General features: G+C 40.4%; 2 protein-coding genes across 25 annotated transcripts in view; one reads left to right on the top strand and one right to left on the bottom strand.

Annotated features, from left to right (window-relative positions):
• CARF (calcium responsive transcription factor) overlaps positions 1-3,516 on the bottom strand; it is a 77,623-nt gene extending 74,107 nt beyond the window's left edge. For 18 of the 24 annotated variants that reach the window (XR_010122199.1, XR_010122198.1, XR_010122202.1 and 15 more), the window contains exon 1: positions 2,565-2,786. The gene's annotated coding sequence lies outside the window, so the exon portion shown is untranslated. Of the gene's footprint in view, positions 1-2,564; positions 3,128-3,357 lie in introns of those variants that run through there. The other 6 variants (XM_055290257.2, XR_010122206.1, XR_010122205.1 and 3 more) reach the window with 6 other exon arrangements.
• A 14-nt stretch (positions 3,517-3,530) lies between these two features.
• Positions 3,531-21,736, top strand: part of WDR12 (WD repeat domain 12) — a 33,010-nt gene continuing 14,804 nt past the window's right edge. The window contains exons 1-6 of the mRNA XM_055290328.2: positions 3,531-4,248; positions 7,730-7,824; positions 14,535-14,629; positions 15,990-16,096; positions 19,142-19,257; positions 20,333-20,487. Coding sequence (XP_055146303.1) covers positions 4,208-4,248; positions 7,730-7,824; positions 14,535-14,629; positions 15,990-16,096; positions 19,142-19,257; positions 20,333-20,487 — 609 coding nt within the window. The 5' untranslated portion in view covers positions 3,531-4,207. The remainder of the gene's footprint in view (positions 4,249-7,729; positions 7,825-14,534; positions 14,630-15,989; positions 16,097-19,141; positions 19,258-20,332; positions 20,488-21,736) is intronic.

Genomic DNA, 21,736 nt, shown 5'->3' with positions numbered 1-21,736 from the left:
AAAACCCTGTGTCTACTAAAAATACAAAAATTAGCCAGGCGTGGTGGCGTGTGCCTGCAATCCCAGCTACTCGGGAGGCTGAGGCAGGAGAATCACTTGAACCAGGGAGTTGGAGGTTGCAGTGAGCCAAGATTGCACCACTGCACTCCAGCCTGGTGACACAGCCAGACTCCATTTCAAAAAGAAAACAAAACAAAATACAAAAATCAGCTGGGAGTGGTGGCAGGAGCCTGTAATTGCAGCTACTGGGGAGGCTGAAGCACGGATCACTTGAACCTGGAAGGCAGAGGTTGCAGTAAGATGAGATCATGCCACCGCATTCCAGCCTGGGCAACAGAGCAAGACTCCATCTCAGCCGGTACAGTGGCTCACGCCTGTAATCCCAGCACTTTGGAAGGCCGAGGTGGGAAGATCACAAGGTCAGGGGATCGAGACCATCCCAGCCAACATGGTGAAACCCTGTCTCTACTAAAATACAAAAAAATTAGCCAGGGATGGTGGCAGGCACCTGTAGTCCTAGCTACTCGGGAAGCTGAGGCAGGAGAATCGCTTCAACCTGGGAGGTAGAAGTTGCAGTGAGCTGAGATAGCGCCACTGCACTCCAGCCTGGTGACAGAGGGAGACTCTGAAAAAAAACGAAAAACCAAAAACAAAACAACAACAAACAACAACAACAACGACAAAAAACCCTCCAACTCAAAAAAAATAAAAATAAAAAAAGCACTTTTTAATTTTCAGGGAAAAAAAATCTAAGGCTGGTGTTCACAATGTCAATTTTATTTGTGGTTTGTTCTCCCTATAAGCTTCCCTGTAATCCATTTCTAGCCATTTTTTACTCTGCACAAACAAACTTTTTACCTCTTTGCTCTTTGATTTTTTTTTTTTTTTTTTGAGATGGAGTTTCACTCTTTTCGCCCAGGCTGGAGTGAAGTCACGAGATCTTGGCTCACTGCAAACTCCACCTCCCAGGTTCAAGCAATTCTCCTGCCTCAGCCTCCTGAGTAGCTCGGATTATAGGCACCCGCCACCATGCCTGGCTAATTTTCGTATTTTTAGCAGAGACCGGGTTTCACCATGTTGGCCAGGCTGGTCTCGAACTCCTGACCTCAGGTGATCCGCCCGCCTCGGCCTCCCAAAATGCTGGGATTAGGCTGCTCTTTGAGAGCTTTACAAATTTATTTAATCCTTACAATGACTCTGAGGTAGATCTTTTTGTTTCTGTTTGTAGATAAGAAAACTGGAACCGTCAAGAAACTTGCTTAAGATCACAGAGTGCATTAGGTTCGGATTCATACTCAAATTGGAAAAAAAGAAAAACACAAAAAATAATTAGGACTCCAAAGCCCTAATGCATAGACTTTGTATCCTATCACACTGTGGCATTATATATATAAAACAAGAAACTTTATAATAAAGAGAAATGTATTTTCCAAACTGTGGTTCTCCAGATAACAATGTGTCTCCATGAGGACCATATAGTAAATACATCCCATAAAAAATGATTACCAACCAAAAGCTTGCAATTAATGTTCCAACTAAAGAAAAAGACTCAAAGTAAAAGCATCAGCTATCCTAGGTACTGCTTGGAGGCAACACCAAACATGACACATAAATCATTGTTGAAAAAAACCGTAAAACATAATGCTGGGTATTTAGTTATGTTGAATGCTAAAACTAATCTTTCCTTAACTAAAGGTCTCCGTCAAAAGAAAAGTGTACTTTAGTCAAGTCAGGATTTCTGTTTTGCAAACTGAAAGTCTTATATTATTAAGCATATGTTCAGGTTATTTATTTTCCTGATCATAATTTTCAATTCAAATTAAGATCAAACTCTATTGACTCTGTCAGGTACTGTATATTCTCATTTTGATAAATTTCAAATTAATGATAAAAATGTATTAACCTGCTGATCAATTATACATTTTATAAATATATTTTAACCAATGACATATTATCAAGTACAGATTCAATGGCAAGATTTCATTAAGAAAGTGTTTCAAGCTTCAGGTGCCCATGACTTACTTAATGTGTAAATCCTCACCACTACAATAACCACATGGTTAAACGACCACCACTTCCATTAGCAAGCCCAAGCCTAATAAGTGATCTCCTGGGACTTCAGAACAGAGGTTTTCTAATTTTATTCCTCCACTCAATGTGGCTATTCTCCCTTATCTGTTCACACTGGCAAAGTTTCTAGTTAAACTGGAATTGGTAACTATTTGATCATAATTAACATATACTGAGTGCTTCCGATGCCGCAGTTAATTCTTACAGTTGATAAAAGTGTGGCACAAGAAGGTTAATCAAGTAGCAAAGGCAGGATCTGAACCCAGGAATTCTGGTTCCAGGGCCCGGATTCCGAGCTACCAAGGTAAGTAAACTGAAAAGAGTCCTACTTTTATTGTCATTGCTCTCTAATAAAAATTATTTTTTCTTCCAATTGTTTAAATCTCATCTCATTCTCTATTTAAATATTAGGCGTTCATTTAAATATTAGGCGTCTACCTTACAGTAGGACATCTTTAAACAAGGTAAAAAAGGAAAGCTTTAGTTGTCTTCACCTGCACACATACCGCTCTGCCCATAAATTGTGCAATCCAGTTCTGCCTGATTCTAAACTGCTTGTCTCTTGAAGCGAATGCCTTAAAAACTGACATTGGGATCAGGATAGTTATCTCCATCCATTCTCCCTCAGAAAAACAACTATATTAGAGTAATTCTTGAGAACATTGAGAACAATATACAGGCCTTTGGGTAACTTCAAGACAAAAAGGGCAAAAAGTCGGGGAGAAGGTGTGGGAGGATGACTTTCCCCTTCTAAACGTAAGGTATAAAAGGGCTCAGAAAGCGGAAAAAAAAAACCCTAAAAAGCAAGGTGCGGGACGGCGTGAGGGACCACACATTGGGCGCTCCGCCCAAGGGGTCCGGCTCCTTCTCCGCAGCGATGGCGCGTCCTTGGGCTCAACAACCCTCCTCAAGACACCTAACCTCCTCCTTCTCCAGCCTGCCCCTCTGGGGCCTGCGAGCCCCGTCTCGGGCCGGGGGTCGGAAGGCCTGCCATGTAGGACCCCGAAAAGGCCCCCAAGCTTGGCGCGGAGGGCGCCGCCAGTGACCGGCTGCGGCTGGGGGCGGGGGCCGGCAGTTGCTCGGAGCTCCAGTGGGTCAGGAGGTGACGGGAGGAGGAGGAGGCAGGAGGAAGAAAGGGGGGTTGGGAGGTAGCGTCCGGTAGGTCCGCGCAGACAGCGCTGCCAGACTTCTGACTCCCCCAGTCCTGCCGCCGCCGACAGCCCCACAAGGCGGCATGGGAAGTCCGCCGGAGCAGAGGGGAGAAAATTCAAAACGAGTCTACTCAACCTCGTCTTGGCTCCGAGGCCCCGCCATGGAGACCAGCATAATGCGCAGGCGCGCCCCACCGGGAGCGCGCAGCGCAGTCCCACGAGAGTAGGACCACTATCGGCCACCGTCGACCGTTTCCTCTTTCATCCGTTCTTTTTTTCGTATTTCCGCCTCTCGCCTCTGTAAAACCCGCAGTTAGAAGCGAGACTTAGGAAAAACCTCTGCCGAGTGAGAGTGTGGTTGGTAATATGTATGAGAAAAAAAAACTGGCAAGGCGTTAGTCAAGCAAAGCTGAAGACAGAGGAAATTTGATATCTGGCTGGAGTCTAAAGGATTTAATGCAAATAAGATATTTGCATTAAGATTTTTGCGTGGCAAAAAAAGACTACAATTCCCGGTGGTCACAGCGTTTGAGAAGCGATGCTTTCTGAGACTTGTAGTAACTAGGAGCTGTGTTTGAACTATCCAGGCTCAGGACAGCCTCTTGAAAAAAAATTTTATTAATAAAGCGGATTTTAGGGGGATCTTTTTCCTAATCGATTACGGGCCCACACGTATGGGAAGAATTCTAACAATGATTAAAGGGACATGCTACCTTTAAGACTATGCTTTTCTAATCGATGACTCCTAAATCTAGGAGTAGGTAGTCGATGTTTGTGGTCTGGGAGTCTGTAGAGAGGCAACCGCGTGCTTTCTGCGGAGGAGACCGGGGGACAGAAAGCAGAGTCCAGGCTTAGACTGCAGCTCCTCGCTTACTTGTGCAGTCTAATTTTGAGCTGCCTCTTTGTAGTCCTGAAAGGCAGGAGCTCCGTGTTGTGGGTCTGCTAACCCGTACGTTTCCGTGGGCAAGTCGTGTGTACTCCTCGCCATGGCTCAGCTCCAAACACGCTTCTACACTGATAACAAGAAGTAAGTGTTCCACCGTTCGCTCCCTTCCCCAGGTTCCTTTCCGACCACCCCTTTGGTATGACCTTGTGGATCCCTGGTTGTTTCTATTGTCACCCCCACCCTTTTTTCTGAGATTACCTCCTTTCTAACCAGTTTCGTAGGTTCTATATAATTTGAATTGTGATTGTGAAGGAGGCTGAAGGGCTTCAGGTTTGCTTTCTGAATGAAACATTTTATATGTGTAATTTAACAATGAACAGTGGGCCTTGTTATAGGGTGTCTGCTAGTGGTGGTTCACAGTTTTTGAAAACATGTTTTTGAAAATGGAAAAAAACAGTTTTTGAAAATGGAAAAACATATTTACCATTTATATATATCTATATAGATATATAAACATTTTAACCAGTGGTCTCAAGGTTAGCACTCATTCGAAAACTAATTATATGCTGCCTTGTGGTATATATTGCATTGTTAGTTTTCTTTGTGTTTGCCTGGTCTCTTCCAACTATATTGGAAGTCTCTTGAGGGCAGGGACTATATATTAAGCTTCTTGGATTAGCTGAGTCAACAAAAAATGTCAAATTTTTCAGTGAAAATAATAATAAATATTTGTTGTGTTAATAAGCTAAAGTTAGCCATAAACTAGGAAACTCCCACCTGAGTTATACCTGTGGTTTTGTTTGTAGCTTTATGAGGAGAGCTAGTAAATCATCTTCTCTCCCCTTGTGTTGTTGCTGAAAGTATACATAAATCGTATTATCAATGCACCTGAGTATACATACTTACATACATAGCCTTAATACTTCTCTAGGAATGTGGTGATGCATTAACATAACCACTGTGTTTTTTAATTGAAAGTAGGTTTTTTTGTTTTTCTTAAAATAAAATTTTTTGAAATATGTGGGGCTTTTGTTTGTTTGTTTGTTTTGGTTTTTTTGGAGACAGAGTCTCACTCTGTTGCCCAGGCTGGACTGCAGTGGTGGGATCTTGGCTCACTGCAATCTCTGTCTCCTGGGCTCAAACAATCTTCCCGCCTCAGCCTCCAGAGTAGCTGGAATTACAGGCATGTGCCACCAATCCTGGCTAATTTTTGTATTTTTAGTAGAGACAGGAATTTGCCTTGGTGGCCATGCTGGTCTCGAACTCCTGGCCTCAAGTGATCCGCCCACCTCGGTCTCCCAACGTCCTGGAATTACAGGCATGACCCACTGCGTCCAGCCTTGAGATAATTATTGATTCACATGAAGTTGTAAGAGATAATAGGCCACTGTGTTTTAACCCCTGAAATGAATGGATACATGTCATATGTGTGTGTTTGAATTTAGGCCCTCCAAAAGGTAAAAAAAAAAGTAGAAATTAAAATTCTTTGCCGAGTGCTGTGGCTCATGTCTGTAATCCCAGCAGTTTGGGAGGCTGAGGAATGCAAATCGCTTATCTCAGGAGTTAGAGACCAGACTAAGCAACATGATGAAACCCTGTCTCTACCAAAAATACAAAAAATTTGCCAGCATGGTGGTGCCCACCTGTGGTCCCAGCTACTTGGGAGGCTGAGGTGGGAGGATCGCTTGAGCCTGAGAGGCAGAGGTTGCAGTGAGCCAGGATCAATGCAACTGCACTCCAGCCTGGGGAACATAGTGAGACTCTATCTCAAATAAATAAATAAATAAATAAAAATCTTGCTTTTTCTTTTTGCTTAATATTTTGGTCAGTAAAATGGAGGCAGAGGGGCTAATATAATTGTCACACACACACACACACACACACACAAGAATATACATATATGTGAATTATATACATAAATATATAGCTATAGCCTTATTGCTGAAAGTGTGGTTTGAGGATCATCAGCACCATATCTGCAAAGTTGTGCAACCATCACCACAGCCAATTTTAGAACATTTTTCATCATCCTTGAGCTGTTTATTAAATAATACCCCCAGCCCTAGGCAACCACTGATCTACTTTCTATCTCTGTAACTTTATCTCTTCTGGACATTTTGAATAAATGGAATTATATAATGTGATCTTTTGTGACTGGCTTCTTTCACTTACTATGATTTTTAGAAAATGGTTTCATTATGTCATAGTATATATTAGCACTTCATTCCTTTGTATGGCCAAATAATAGGCCATTGAATGGATGTACCATATTTTTCCATTCATCAGCTGGTGGGCATTTAGGTTGTTTATACCTTTTAGCTACTATGAATAGTTGTTATGTGAACACTCATGTACAAGTTTTTGTGTGGATGTATGTTTTCATTTCTCTTGCATATATACTTAGAAGTGGAGTTTTTGGGTCAGATGTAATTCCATGTTTGAGTTTTTGAGGAACTGCCAGACTCTTTTCCAAAGCAACTGCACCATTTTACGTTACTGCCAGCAATAATCAGGGTTCCAATTGCTCCATATTTTCACTGACACTTGTTATTAGCTGTCTTTTTACTTATAGCACCCTAGTGGATGTGAAATTATATTTCATTGTGTTTGATTAGCATTTCCCAGATGACTAATGATGAGCATTTTCATGTCCCTATTGGGCCATTTTAAAGTTTGTGTTGTCTTTTTATTATTGAGTTATAAGTGTTCTTAATATAGTCTAGATACAAGTTCCTTATCAGATACATGATTTGCAAATATTTTCTCACAGTCTCTCTTAGAAGAGTCTCCTAATCTGCCTCCTGTCATGTGTTCCTCTGTTTCAGTGCCCATTGTGCAGCCAGAAAGATCTAACTAAATAAAATCTGATGATATTTCTAATTTGCACTGCTGTGATAGTTCTTCATTACCCACAAAAAAGAAGTAAAAATGATTTCACATGATATATAAAGCACTCCATGTGTATCTCTTTAGCCTTTGGTCACTTTAGAGCAAAGTCAGATTTTCTGGAAGTGGCAGGTTGGGCAGTTTAACAACTCCTAGCTATTGTTTTGATGTTCTCCCTGCTTTCATGCATACTGCTTCTTCCAGCCTACCCTTCCCTCACCTGGCAAAAACTCACTTCTCTTTTGAGACAGGGTCTCGCTGTGTCACCTAGGCTGGAGTGCAGTGCACTGGTGTAATCTCAGCTCACTGCAGCCTCGACCTCCTGGGCTCAGGCAGTCCTCCCACCTCAGCCTCCCAAGTACCTGGGACTACAGGCACATGCCACCACGCCTGGCTAATCACTTTTCTAAATGTAGCTTAACAGTCATCTTTTTTGTGGATCGTTTCTGGCCCTGCTCCCCTGCCTTCCTTTTCTGTGGTTAAAATGACCTATGGTGTCTTTGTTCTCTTTTTACATGTCACCTAATGGCATTGTTCTTATGTAATGTCATTCTATTTGATTACCAGACTTCAACCTCATCTTAGAACAGAGACCATGTTTTAATTCATTTTTGTTTACAACATGTAGCAAAATGTCTGGCGTTTATTTACCCAATAAATGTATGTTGAATTCGTAAAAGCATATTTGTTCAAATATCTGTAGACTTGATCTTGACATATCATTTCCTTTTTATAGATATGCCGTAGATGATGTTCCCTTCTCGATCCCCGCTGCCTCTGAAATTGCTGACCTTAGTAACATCATCAATAAACTACTAAAGGACAAAAATGGTGGGTATATATGCTTAGGAGAGGGCACAATGCCCCTAATTATTCTAAAATGCATTAAGTTTTTAGTTCCTTTTTTGGCCTTATGATACTGTATGAATTTTGTAGTGGTAAAATTTGTATGTTATGAAGTACAGGTTCTTCTACTGGATGATACTGTAAATACTGCTTTGAGAGAAAAGTTTCAGAAAAAAATTTCTGTTTAACCTGTTTTTAAGGCAATGTGGAAATATGGTGGTTGTAGTTAAGGAATAAAGATTTTGGTATAGTTGTAATATAGAGGTAATCAAGATACTGATTGTTTTACTGAGGGCTGAGTTATGTAGGCATAAAACAAGCGTTTTAGTGCTTAGGCCCCACTTACTAGTGAAGCACAAAGCAAAATGACAATATCAGTATTTGAGTGTTTAGTGTAATATCAAAATGCCAGTATGAATACCAGTATTTTATTTTTTGTGTCCAGAATTCATAAAAAAGGGTATAACAAAACATGCAAGAATATAAAACATTTAAAAGATACAAATATTAAATATATACTATTGTACTAATATGTTATTTGCCCATTAAATTAATATGAACAATGTATGTAAAAATATCAATGAAATAAGATTGGCCATGAGTTAATAATTGTTGAAGTTTGTAATCCCAGCACTTTGGGAGGCCGAGCCTGGTGGGTCACGAGGTCAGCAGTTTGAGACCAGCCTGACCAACATGGTGAAACCCCGTCTCTACTAAAAATACAAAAATCAGCCGGGCGTGGTGGCACATGCCTGTAATCTCAGCTGCTAAGGAGGCCGAGGCAGGAGAATTGCTTGAAAACCCGGGAGGCGGAGGCTGCAGTGAGCCAAGATCGCACCATTGCACTCCAGCCTAGGTGATAGAGGGAGTCTCAAAAAACAAAATTGTTGAAGTTTGGTGATAGGTGTAAGAGGCTCCTTATATTATTTTCTGTATCTCATTGTTGTTTTGATTGATATTTCTGAACTTTTCCATGTGTATGAAATTTTCTATAATAAAATATTTTTTAAAAAGTAAAGAAACATTACATAAAATAGAGAAAATTTAAACATGAAACATTAAGTGATTCTCCTACCTCAGCCTCCAGAGTAGCTGGGATTACAGGTGCCCGCTACCATGCCTGGCTAATTTTTTGTATTTTTAGTAGAAACGGGGTTTCACCATTTGGTGAGGCTAGTCTCGAACTCCTGACCTCAGGTGATCCACCCTCCTGGGCCTCCCAAAGTGCTGGGATTACATGTGTGAGCCACCATGCCCAGCCAGAGGCAAGTGTATTTTTATGCAGATGTTTCCAATGCTGCAGAGTTCTTCTGACTCTATCCTAGTTGGAGGAATGGGGAGGTAAGAGTTATAAACTAATGTGTAGTATTTTCCCCATCTTCGTCTTCAAATAATCACATAATTTTTTTGTGAAATTTGGGATGATGTTTTTGAGCAACTTTATTGGCTTGGGATGGGGGAGGAGGGGACAGGGTCTGCAATCTTTTTATTGCTAGCAAGTTACAGTTCAGTATTCAATATTCAAGGATATTTACATAGCATTTCCTATTGATCCTTGTTTTTGTTTTCATCATGGATATATAGAGATTCTGATGCATAGTTACCTTTATAAATTTCAAAACTGTTATATAGTCTATTTGTTGAAAAAGTCTTTGAACTAGAATAAGAAATATTCTTTTTAATTTTTGTAGGTACATGGTAGGTGTATCTATGGGGTACATTAGATATTTTGATATAGGCATATAAGGTGTAATAATCACATCAGAGTAAATGAGGTATCCATCACCTCAAGCATTTATCCTTTGCATTACAAACAATCCAATTATACTCTTTGTTGTTTTTAAATGTGTAATTAAATTATTGACTATAGTCACCCAGTTGTGCTATCAAATACAAGATCTTATTTATTCTTTCAATTCTTTTGTACCCATTAACCATCCATTTCCACTTGCCTCTCACTTCCTCCGCTACCCTTCTCAGCATCTGGTAACTCTCCTTCTACTCTGTATCTCCATGAGTCCAATTGTTTTAATTTTTAGCTCCCACAAATAAGTGAGAATATGCAAAGTTTGTTTTCTGTGCCTGGCTTATTTCACTGAACATAGTGACCTCCAATTCTACCCATGTTGTTGCAAATGACAGGATCTCGTTCTTTTTTATGGCTGAATAGTACTCCATTATGTAGAAGTACTGATTTCCTTATTTCTTTACTTTTAAGTATATACCCAGCAGTGCTATTGCTGGATCATATACCTAGCAGTGCTATTGCTGGTAGCTCTATTTTTAGTTTTTTGAGGAATCTCCAAACTGTTCTCCATAGTGGTTGTACTAATTGACATCCTCACCAAGGTTTATGAGGGGTCCCTTTTCTCCATATCCTCATCAGTATTTGTTATTGCCTGACTTTTAGATAAAAGCCATTTTGGCCTGGCATGGTGGCTCACGCCTATAATCCCAGCACTTTGGGAGGCCAAGGTGGGTGGATCACGAAGTCAAGAATTCGAGACCAGCCTGGGCAAAATAGTAAACCCTATTTCTACTAAAAATACAAAAAATTAGCCAGGCATGGTGGCAGGTGCCTGTAAACCCAGCTACTCAGGAGGCTGAGGCAGGAGAATTGCTTGAACTCGGGAGTCGGAGGTTGTAGTGAGCCGAGCTCGCGCCACTGCACTCCAACCTGGGTGACAGAGCAGGACTCCGTCTTGTGGGGGTGGGAAAAAAAAAGCCATTTTATCTGGGGTGAAATGATACCTGATTGTAGTTTGATTTGTATTTCACTGATGATCAATGATGGTGAGCACCCTTTCATTTGCCTGTTTGCCATTTGAATGTTTTCTTTTGAGAAATGTATGTTCAAACCTTTTGCTCAATTTTTAATCAGATTATTAAATTTTTACCTACAGAGCTTTTTGAGCTCCTTATATATTCTGGTTATTAGTCCCTTGTCAGATGTGTAGTTGGCAAATAATTACTCCCATTCTGTGCATTGTCTCTTCACTTTGTTAATTGTTTCCTTTGCTGTGCTTTTTAACCTGATGGGATCGCATTTGTCTTTCTGCTTTGATTGCCTGTGCTTGTGTGGTATTAATGAAGAAATTTTTGCCCAGACCACTGCCCTGGGGAGTTTCCCCAATATTTTCTTGTATTAGTTTCGTAGTTTGAGGTCTTAGAAATATTTAAGTCTTTAATCCCTTTTGTTTTGACTTTTGTATGTGGCAAGAGATAGGGGTCTAGTTTCATTTTTTTGTGCATATGGATACCCAGTTTTTCCAGCACCATTATTGAAGAGACTGTCTGTTCCCCAGTGTAGGTTTGACTTCACTGTAGATGTATGGATTTGTTTTGGCTTCTCTATTCTGTTCCATTGGTGTATGTGTCTGTTTTTATGCTAGTACCACACTGTTTTGGTTACTATAGCTCTGTAGTATAATTTGAAGTCAGGTAATGTGATTCCTCCAGGTTTGTTCTTTTTGCTTAAGATAGCTTTGGCTATTCTGGGTCTTTTGTGGTTGCATGTAAATTTTAGGATTTTTTTTTTTTCTGTGAAGAATGTCATTGGTATTTTGATAAGGATTGCATTGAATCTGTAGGTTGCTTTGGGTACTATGAGCATTTTAACAATATTAAATTCTTCCAATCCATGATCCTGGAATATCTTTCCTTTTTTTTGTGTCCTTTTCAATTTCTTTTTTTCTTTTTCTTTTCTTTTTTTTGAGACAGAGTTTCACTCTTGTTGCCCAGATTGGAATGCAATCGCGTAACCTCAGCTCATCGCAACCTCCACCTCCCAGTTTCAAGCGATTCTACTGCCTCAGCCTCCTGAGTAGCTGGGATTACAGGTGCCTGCCACCACGCCCAGCTAATTTTTGTATTTTTCCTAGAGCCTTGGTTTCATCATGTTGGCCAGGCTGGTCGAGAACTCCTGACCTCAGGTGATCCACCTGTCTCAGCCTCTCAAAGTTCTGGGATTACAGGCGTGAGCCACTGCACCCAGCCCTCTTCAATGTCTTTCATCATTGTTTTATAGTTTTTGTTATAGAGATCTTTCACTTCTTTGGTTAATTCCTAGGTATTTTATTTGTGGCTACTGTAAGTAGAAATACTTTCTTGATTTCTTTTTCTAATTGTTTGCTGTTAGCATATAGAAACGCTACTGATTTTTGTATCATCCAACTTTACTGAATTTATCAGTCCTAATTGGTTTTTGGTAAAATAAAGATTATAACAAATATAACATTATATCATTGATTTTACCAAATATAAGATCAAATCATCTGCAAACAAGGATAATGTGACTTCTTCCTCTCCAATTTGGATGCCTTCCTCCCTCCCTCCCTCCCTTCCTTCCTTCCTTCCTTCCTTCTTCCATCTGATTGCTCTAGCTAGGACTTCCATCGCTGTGTTGAATAACAGTGGTAAAAGTGGGCATCCTTATCATGTTCCAGATGTTAGAGGAAAGGCTTTCAGTTTTTTCCCCATTTAGTATGGGGGTCTATTGTATATGACTTTTATTACGTTGAAGTATGTTTTTCTATACTCAGTTTTTTGAGGGCTTTTATCATGAAAGGATGTTGAATTTTATCAAATGCTTTTTCAGCATCAATTGAAATGATCATATGCTTTTTGTCCATTCTGTTGATACGATATATGTATTAGGGTTCTTTAGAGGGACAGGACTAATAGAATAGATGTATATTTGAAAGGGAGGTTTTTTGTTTTTTTTGAGACGGAGTCTTGTTCTGTCGCCCAGGCTGCAGTGCAGTGGCACGATCTCGGCTCACTGCAACCTCCACCTCCCGGGTTCAAGGAGTTCTCCTGCTTCAGCCTCCTGAGTAGCTGGGATTACAGGCACGTGCCACCAAACCCAGCTGGCTAATTTTTGTATTTTTAGTAGAGACAGGGTTTCACCATGCTGGTCAGGCTGTTCTTGAACTCTTGGCCTCCCAAAGTACTGGGATTACAGATGTGAGCCACTTTGCCCAGCAGAGAGGGAGTTTATTAAGGAGTATTGACTCACACAATCACAAGGTGAAGTCCCACGATAGGCTGTCTGCAAGCTGAGGAGCAAGGAAGCCAGTCCAAGTCCCAAAACCTCAAAGGTAGGGAAGCCGGCAGTACAGCCTTCAGTCTGTGGCCGAAGACCCGAGAGTCCCTGGCAAACCACTGGTTCAAGAATCCAAAAGCTGTAGAACTTGGAGTCCAATGTTTGAGGGCAGGAAGCATCCAGCACAGGAGTAAGATAAAGGCCTGAAGACTGATCCAGTCTGGTCCTTCCACATTCCTCTGCCTCCTTTTATCCTAGCCATGCTGGCAGCTGATTAGATGGTACCTACCCAGATAGAGGGTAGGTCTGCCTCTTCCATTCCACTGACTTAAATGTTCATCTCCTTTGGCATCACCGTCACAGACACACCTAGGAACAATACTTTGCATCCTTCAATCCAATCAAGTTGACACTCAGTGTAAACCATCACAGTGTATTACATTGATTTGTGTATGTTGAACTATTCTTGCATCCCTGGCATAAATCCTACTTGGTCATGATGATCTTTTTAATGTGTTGTTGAATTTGGTTTGCAAGTATTTTGTTGAGGAAAGAATTATTCCTGTAAGAGAAGCTTTGCAATTCCAGTATGTTACCCAAATAGTTGGGTAACATTTTTCTAAACATATAGACTGAACATTATTCCTTCTGTATAGACTGTTACCATATTGCAACTCTGAAAGAAATAATGAATATAAGTACAGTAGTGGTTCTCAATAGCTGTTAATCCCGATAATTAGGTAAAAGACTGACAAGGAGAATTATGGTGGATAGAATCAGACTGATATAATCCAAGCGCTAAGATGGGTCTTAATATCTTAAAAAGAGACACAACCAGATCCTATTTGCATCCTGATGGGATGTAATAGGAAATAGACAATACTGCCTGTGAATATTCTTGTCAAAAAAAAAAAAAAAAAACCCTGAAATCTAACCAGGCATTTACCATTTACCTCTGACTAGTTTATAGGATATTTGTGTGATAAAGAAACATGTTAAAGGACACCTTGAAGATGGAGTCAACAAAACCCAGAATGTTACAAAACAGATAACCCACTTTGATCAACAAATACATGGCAAGGAGAAAAAGGAGGAGGAACTGTTAAAGATTAAAAGAAACATTAATCAAATATAATGTATGGATTATGGATGCTGATTTTTGAAAGCTCACTGTAAAAGAACATTGACTGTTTGATATTAGAAGGAGTGATTGTTAAATTTTAAAATATTGTGACAAATTTTTTAAGTCCTTATATTTTAGAGATACATACTAAAGTATTTACAGATGAAATGATATAATTTCTGAGATTTGCTTTAAAATAAACCAGCCGGTTAATGGAGGGTGGAATATAGATGATGTTCCATTAGTTGGTGGATGTCAAAATGGGCAGTAGTGATGAGATTCATTGTTATTTCTACTTTTGTGTATGTTTAAAATAATAAAAGTTTTCTAAACCAAAATAATTATACCAACAACAGTAAAAAGACATTATACTAACAGAACAAAGTATTTCTGATCTTAAAAATCACAGAGAAACTCAGAGGCCACACTGGGATAATAGGTACCTGTTTGTTTGGGGCGTTCTCATGTATCTCTGCCAATATTACTTTAGACATTAAGAGTGATAATTTTGTTATGTATTTTCCTCAGAGTTCCACAAACATGTGGAGTTTGATTTCCTTATTAAGGGCCAGTTTCTGCGAATGCCCTTGGACAAACACATGGAACTGGAGAACATCTCATCAGTAAGTTCAAATACTTACCTTCTGTATTTCACTTGAGGCATTGTCGGCTATTGTAGTTAAACTCCTTTTAGAATCACACTGAATCTATCTTTAGTAGCAAAGATTCCTTTAATATATTGGATATATATATTGTGTGTGTTATGTATTGTGTGTATATTTTATGTGTGTATTGAATATATATAGTGTGTGTGTATATTCAATTTTGAAGCCCTCTTTTTTTGTGAGAGTGTTTTATTCAAGAAATAAATGAACACATTCTTCATATTTGTGGAAGAACTGGCAAGAAAGAATAGCAAATATGTGTGTACAAATATTGGTGCACAAAATAACTGGGCAAATATAAAAACTATGGGTTAAGTTATTGTTATTTTTCCCTTTTATTTTCAAAGTTTCCTTATATTGCTTTTATGATTAAAAATATAACTTATAATTGTTATTTGTTTTGTGATTTTAAAAATTGTGGTAAAATATACAAAACATAAAATATAGAATTTTAACCATTTTTAAGTATACAATTCAGTGGCATTAAGTGCATTTGCAATATTATGCAACCATCACCATTTTCCAGAATTGTTTCCTTATCCTAAACAGAAGACCTGTACCCATTAAACAATGTGCTTTTTTTCTTAATTTTAATGTTTTCTTATATCTTCTTTTTTTTTTTTTTTTCTGAGACAGAGTCTCCATCTGTTGCCCAGGCTGAAGTGCAATGGCACACTCTTGGCTCACTGAAACCTCTGCCTCCTGGGTGCAAGTGATTCTTGAGCCTCAGCCTCCGAAGTAGTGGGATTACAGGCATCTGCCACCACGCCTGGCTAATTTTTGTATTTTCAGTAGAGACAGAGTTTCACCATGTGGGCCAGGCACATCTTGAACTCCTGACCTCAGGTGATCCGCCCGCCTCGGCCTCCCAAAGTGCTGGGGTTATGGGTGTGAGCCACTGCGCCTGGCCTAAGGCTTTCTTATATTCCTTTCCCCCCCATTTTCAGCAAAAGTTTTACAAGGCCATTAATATTTCTTCTTTTTAAAATTTTTATTAGGAGACAGGGTCTTGCTTTGTTGCCTGGGCTGGACTTGAACTCCTAGGCTGAAGCAGTCCTCCTGCCCCAGCTTTCCTAAGGTTAATAGCTGGGACTACAGGTGTGAGCCACCATACCAAGCTATTATTTCCTAATATCACTGTTAGCTTACTGTTAGGTCAAATAAAGTTCTTGACTTTTTGAATGGCTCCAAATTTCCTGAGTTATAAAGGGGACTAATATGAAGGATATAAACGAGATATATTAAATTGGGGGTTATCTTCATAATGTAGTATTTTAAAACTATACCACCTGACTTGTTGCTGGTTTCTCGTGACTAGGAAGAAGTTGTGGAAATAGAATACGTGGAGAAGTATACTGCACCCCAGCCAGAGCAATGCATGTTCCATGATGACTGGATCAGTTCAATTAAAGGGGCAGAGGAATGGTATTGCCAGATTAATGCCCTTCTCTCTTTTTTTTTTTTATCTCCTTCAGTCTTTTTAAATCCATATGTACATATTTTTCTGTGACTTAATGTTATTTGTAAATTAATTTTGTGATCTCTGTATCAGTGGCCATGCCAAACAGAAAGATCTTTTCATTCAGTGTCTTCAAGAAGAAACAGGTGGCCAGGTGCGGTGGCTCATGCCTGTAATCCCAGCACTTTGGGAGGCCGAGGAGGGTGGATTACGAGGTCGCGAGATAGAGACCATCCTGGCTAACACGGTGAAACCCCATCTCTATTAAAAAAATACAAAAAATTAGCCAGGCGTGGTGGTGGGAGCCTGTAGTCCCCGCTACTCGGGAGGCTGAGGCAGGAGAATGGCGTGAACCTGGGAGGTGGAGCTTGCAGTGAGCTGAGATAGCCCCACTGCACTCCAGCCTGGGTGACAGAACGAGACTCTGTCTCAACAACAACAACAAAAAAAACAGGTATTTATTAAAAGGTACTCTTTTCTGTTCTGTTCAAGGTGTAGTAGTTACAATTATTGTTGTCTTTTTTTTTTTTTTTTTTTTAACGGGGTCTCCCTCTGTTGCCCAGGCTGGTTGCAAACTCCTGGGCTCAAGCAGTCCTCCTGCCTCAGCCTCCTGAATAGGTGGGATTTCTCTACACCCAGCAGTATTTGTCTTCTGAATAAGTGATGTATCTTAGAGCATTTAATTTATTTGGTTCGATTATGTTGCTTTTAAGACCAAGGATATAGTTTGTTTCATAGAGGAAAAAAGTAACTTTTATAGCCATAGATCTCCTAGCCTAATACCATAAAGATGCATAGCATACTATTTTAGGGCTAGAAAGAGCAGACTGGACTCAGGAAAGAAGGTACAGGTATCTCAGGGCAAATCGTCACTGGCCTTGCTTGTAGGAAAACACCTCAAGAGTAGATTATAGTAGGAGCTTACTTCTTTCAAAGAATGCCTTCTTGGAGTTATTACATAAAGTTATATTTCTTCTAGTTTTACTTTTAGTTTAAATGGTTTTCACTGGTTAAGTACAAAGTACTTCAGGTCGACAGCCAGGCGCATGGCTCATGCCTGTAATCACAGCACTTTGAGAGCCTAAGGCAGGTGGGTCACTTGAGATCAGAAGTTTGAGACCAGCCTGGCCAACATATTAAAACCTGTCTCTACTAAAAATATAAAAAATTAGCCGGGTATGGCAGTCTGTGCCCATAGTCCCAGTTACTCGGGAGGCTGAGGCAGGAGAATCTCTTGAACCCAGGAGGCAGAGGTTGCAGTGAGCTGAGATCACACCACTGCCTTCCAGCCTGGGCAACAGAGCAAGACTCCATCTCAAAAAAAGAAAAAAAAGTACTACAGGTTGGGTATTCCTTATCTGGAAATGTTTGGTACCAGAAGTATTTTGGATTTAGGTTTTTTTTTGGGGGGGGGTTTGGAATATTAACATATACATAGTGAAATATTTTAGGGACATGATCGAAGTCTAAACATGAAATTATATTTCATATACAGCTTATACACCTAGCCCAAAAGTAATTTTTTACTATGTATATATATATTTTACATATACTATGTGTATATATATATTATATATAATCATATAATACATATAAATATATAAATATATATATATATATACACACACATATATATTATTTTTTTGAAACGGAGTCTTGCTCTGTTGCCCAGGCTGGAGTGCAGTGGCGCAATCTCAGCTCACTGCAAGCTCCACCTCCCAGGTTCAGGCCATTCTCCCGCCTCAGCCTCCCGAGTAGCTGGGACTATAGGCGCCTGCCACGACGCCTCGCTAATTTTGTTTTTGTGTTTTTAGTAGAGACGGGGTTTCACTATGTTAGCCAGGATGGTCTCGATCTCCTGACCTCGTGAATCACCCACTGCGGCCTCCTAAAGTGCTGGGATTACAGGCGTGAGCCACCATACCCAGCCAATTTTATACAATGTTTTTAATGATTTTGTGCCTGAATCAAAATTTTGATTGTGTTTTGACTATAGCCTGTCATTATGAAGTCAGGTGTGAAATTTTCTACCTGTGGTGTCATGTTGGCGCTCAGAAAGTTTTGGATTTTGGAGAATTTTGGACTTATTTTCATATTAGGGATGCTCAATCTGTATTAGGGCCTACAAGTAATTTGCTTAGCTTTTGTAAGAGTTGTATTATTTACAACAATATAAAAATGAAATCAGCCAGGCATGGTGGCTCACGCTTGTAATCCCAGCACTTTCGGAGGCCGAGGTGGATGGATCACGAAGTCAGGAGTTCGAGACCAGCCTGGCCAACACAGTGAAACCCTATCTCTACTAAAAATACAAAAAAAAATTAGCCAGGCATGGTGGTGGGTGCCTGTAATCCCAGCTACTCAGGAGGCTGAGGCAGTAGAATCACTTGAACCTAGGAGGTGGAGGTGGCAGTGAGCCAGAATTGTGCCACTGCCCTCTAGCCTGGGTGACAGAACTAGATTCCGTCTCAAAAAAAAAGGAAATCTAGGATTTGCCAGGTATTATTATTATTATTATTTTTTTTTTTTGAGACAGAGTCTTGCTCTGTTGCCCAGGCTGGAGTGCAGTGGTGCAATCTCTGCTCACTGCAAGCTCCACCTCCCAGGTTCACGCCATTCTCCTGCCCCAGCCTCCCGAGTAGTTGAGACTACAGGCACCCGCCACCACGCCTGGCTAATTTTTTGCATTTTTAGTAGGGACGGGGTTTCACCGTGTTAGCCAGGATGGTCTAGATCTCCTGACCTCATGATCCGCCTGCCTCAGCCTCCCAAAGTGCTGGGATTACAGGCGTGAGCCACCGCGCCCAGCCATGCCAGGTATTATTTTTAGGAGGTTGAGAAACTTCAAGTGATCTGATCTAGTATATTTTGAAATCTCAATCTTCATATCAAAGAAGAGTTTAAAAGTATAATTCTCAAAGTTACTTTGTCATTACCAAAGAAACAAAATTCATTTTCAGGGTTTGGAAAAACTGCTTTTTATGTTTCATAAGATTTTTTTTTTCTCATAGGATCTTGACTGGTTCTTATGATAAGACTTCTCGGATCTGGTCCTTGGAAGGAAAGTCAATAATGACAATTGTGGGACATACGGATGTTGTAAAAGATGTGGCCTGGGTGAAAAAAGGTTAGGACATTTTGCCTACACTTAGAGGAATCCTAAATAGGGATTTGGAGATAAGCCATTTTTGGTGCTGGGGAAGAATGGGGAGTGGGTGGGAAGTATCTCATACCTCCGTTATTACGAGGTCTTTCAAAAAATATAGTGTTCAAGAAGATTACATAAAAAATTCATAAATTGTTAGAAGTGAATCTTTATTAAAATTACATCAGATAATATACATTTTCAACTTAATATTAAATGTATTACATTCATCTTCTAGTTTCTTCTGTTTGTTTTTGTTTGTTTGTTTGTTTTGTTTTGTTTTGTTTTGTTTTTGAGATGGAGTCTCGCTGTGTCACCCAGGCTAGCGTGCAGTGGCACAATCTCGGCTCACTGCAACCTCCACTTCCCAGGTTCAAGCGATTCTCCTGCCTCAGCCTCTCAAATAGCTGGGACTACAGGCACCTACCACCGCGCCTGGCTGATTTTTGTATTTGTAGTAGAGACTGGGTTTCACCATGTTGGCCAGGCTGGTCTCGAACCACCTGAGGTGGTGATCCACCCGCCTCGGCCTCCCAAAGTGTTGTGATTACAGGCGTGAGCCACCGCACCTGGCCTGTTTGTTTGTTTTTTGAGGCAGTCTCACTCTGTTGCCCAGGCTAGACTGCAGTGGCTCCATCTCAACTCACTGCAACTTCTGCCTCCTGAGTTCAAGTGATTCTCCTGCCTCAGCCTCCCGAGTGGCTGCAATTACAGGCGCCTGCCACCACACCCGGCTAATTTTTATATTTTTAGTAGAGACAGGGTTTTGCCGTGTTGGCCAGGCTGGTCTCAAACTCCTACCTCAAGCGATCCGCCTGTCTTGGCCTCCCAAAGTGTCAGTATTACAGGCGTGAGCCACCACACCCAGCCATCATCATCTATTTTTGAAGAATCTTTTCTTTATACCACATCAACCTTTTAAACCTGGCCATATGAGTTATCGTTTTGACATCTTTTTCAATAACAACAAAAAAATTTAGTTCTTCAGTTTCAGAACATGATGTATTCTAAGTGGTATACTGATTTGTTTCTTATTCCTGTGTTCTCCTTTCTCCAGATAGTTTGTCCTGCTTATTATTGAGTGCCTCTATGGATCAGACTATTCTCTTATGGGAGTGGAATGTAGAGAGAAACAAAGTGAAAGCCCTACACTGCTGTAGAGGTCATGCTGGAAGTGTAGATTCTATAGCTGTTGATGGCTCAGGAACTAAAGTAAGTAGCTAGAATGTAATGAGTACTGTGTTAAATTAGAATTTGAACTTGTTGCTAAACATTTTTTTCTGCATATATTCATTGTGTTGGCCTAGTTTCCTAACAATCGGTGACAAAAGATAGGATTTCAAAGCAAGAGTAAATACTCATGCAATAGGAGATAGTCACTTGCTCAGTTTAAGTATCCCTGGTTTAGAACCTTATATAAACTCCAGAAATTTTAAGAAAGGTATGGGCCAGGCGCAGTGGCTCACGCCTGTAATCCCAGCACTTTGGGAGGCCAAGGCGGGCGGATCACCTGAGGTCAGGAGTTTGAGACCAGCCTGGCCAACATGGAGAAACCCTGTCTCTACTAAAAATAAAAATAAAAAATAAGCCGGGCGTGGTGGCGCATGCCTGTAATCCCAGCTACTCGGGAGGCTGAGGTCGGAGAATCACTTGAACCCGGGAGGCAGAGGTTGCAGTGACTGAGATTGCACCATTGCACTCCAGCCTGGGCCCAACAAGAGTGAAACTCAGTCTCAAAAAAAAAAAAAAAAAAAGAAGAAATGAAGTAAACAAGCCATTCATTTATATAACCTTCTTACCTCATAGTAATTGACATATTTCCAATCTATATCAGCTACTATTTTTTTTTTTTTTTTGAGACGGAGTCTTGCTCTGTCCCCCAGGGTGGAGTGCAGTGGCGCGATCTCGGCTCACTGCAAGCTCTGCTTCCCGTGTTCACGCCATTCTCCTGCCTCAGCCTCCCGAATAGCTGGGACTACAGGTGCCCGCCAACACGCCTGGCTAATTTTTTGTATTTTTAGTAGAGACGGGGTTTCACTGTGTTAGCCAGGATGGTCTTGATCTCCTGACCTCGTGATCTGCCCGCCTCGGCCTCCCAAAGTGCTGGGATTACAGGCTTGAGTCACCGCGCCCGCCTATATCAGCTACTCTTAAGTGCTGTCATCAACTGAAAATGCCTAGTTGATCGTCTGAGCGTTAGCATACACTAAAGTTAGTGCTAATAGAGTTTTACTATAGTACCAATCTACTCTTTATCATGACAAAATGTTGAAAGTTAGTGAAAAGGTAACAAACCTGAGGGCAATACCATATTGATTTATTAATATGGAGGGTTATAAATCCACTTACAATTTGAAAGTTTCCTAAGCCACACTGAAGTATTCTGGACTTAAGAGTATTTCTTTGACAGTTAGGGTAACAGGATGTTTGTATTCAAAGGTGAAGATTTATGATTTTTCAT

This window comes from Symphalangus syndactylus, chromosome 8 (assembly GCF_028878055.3).
Source record: "Symphalangus syndactylus isolate Jambi chromosome 8, NHGRI_mSymSyn1-v2.1_pri, whole genome shotgun sequence".
In the NCBI taxonomy this organism is placed as follows: Eukaryota; Metazoa; Chordata; class Mammalia; order Primates; family Hylobatidae; genus Symphalangus; species Symphalangus syndactylus.
Note: the sequence above shows the minus strand (reverse complement) of the source record. Positions and strands in the feature narration are given on the sequence as shown.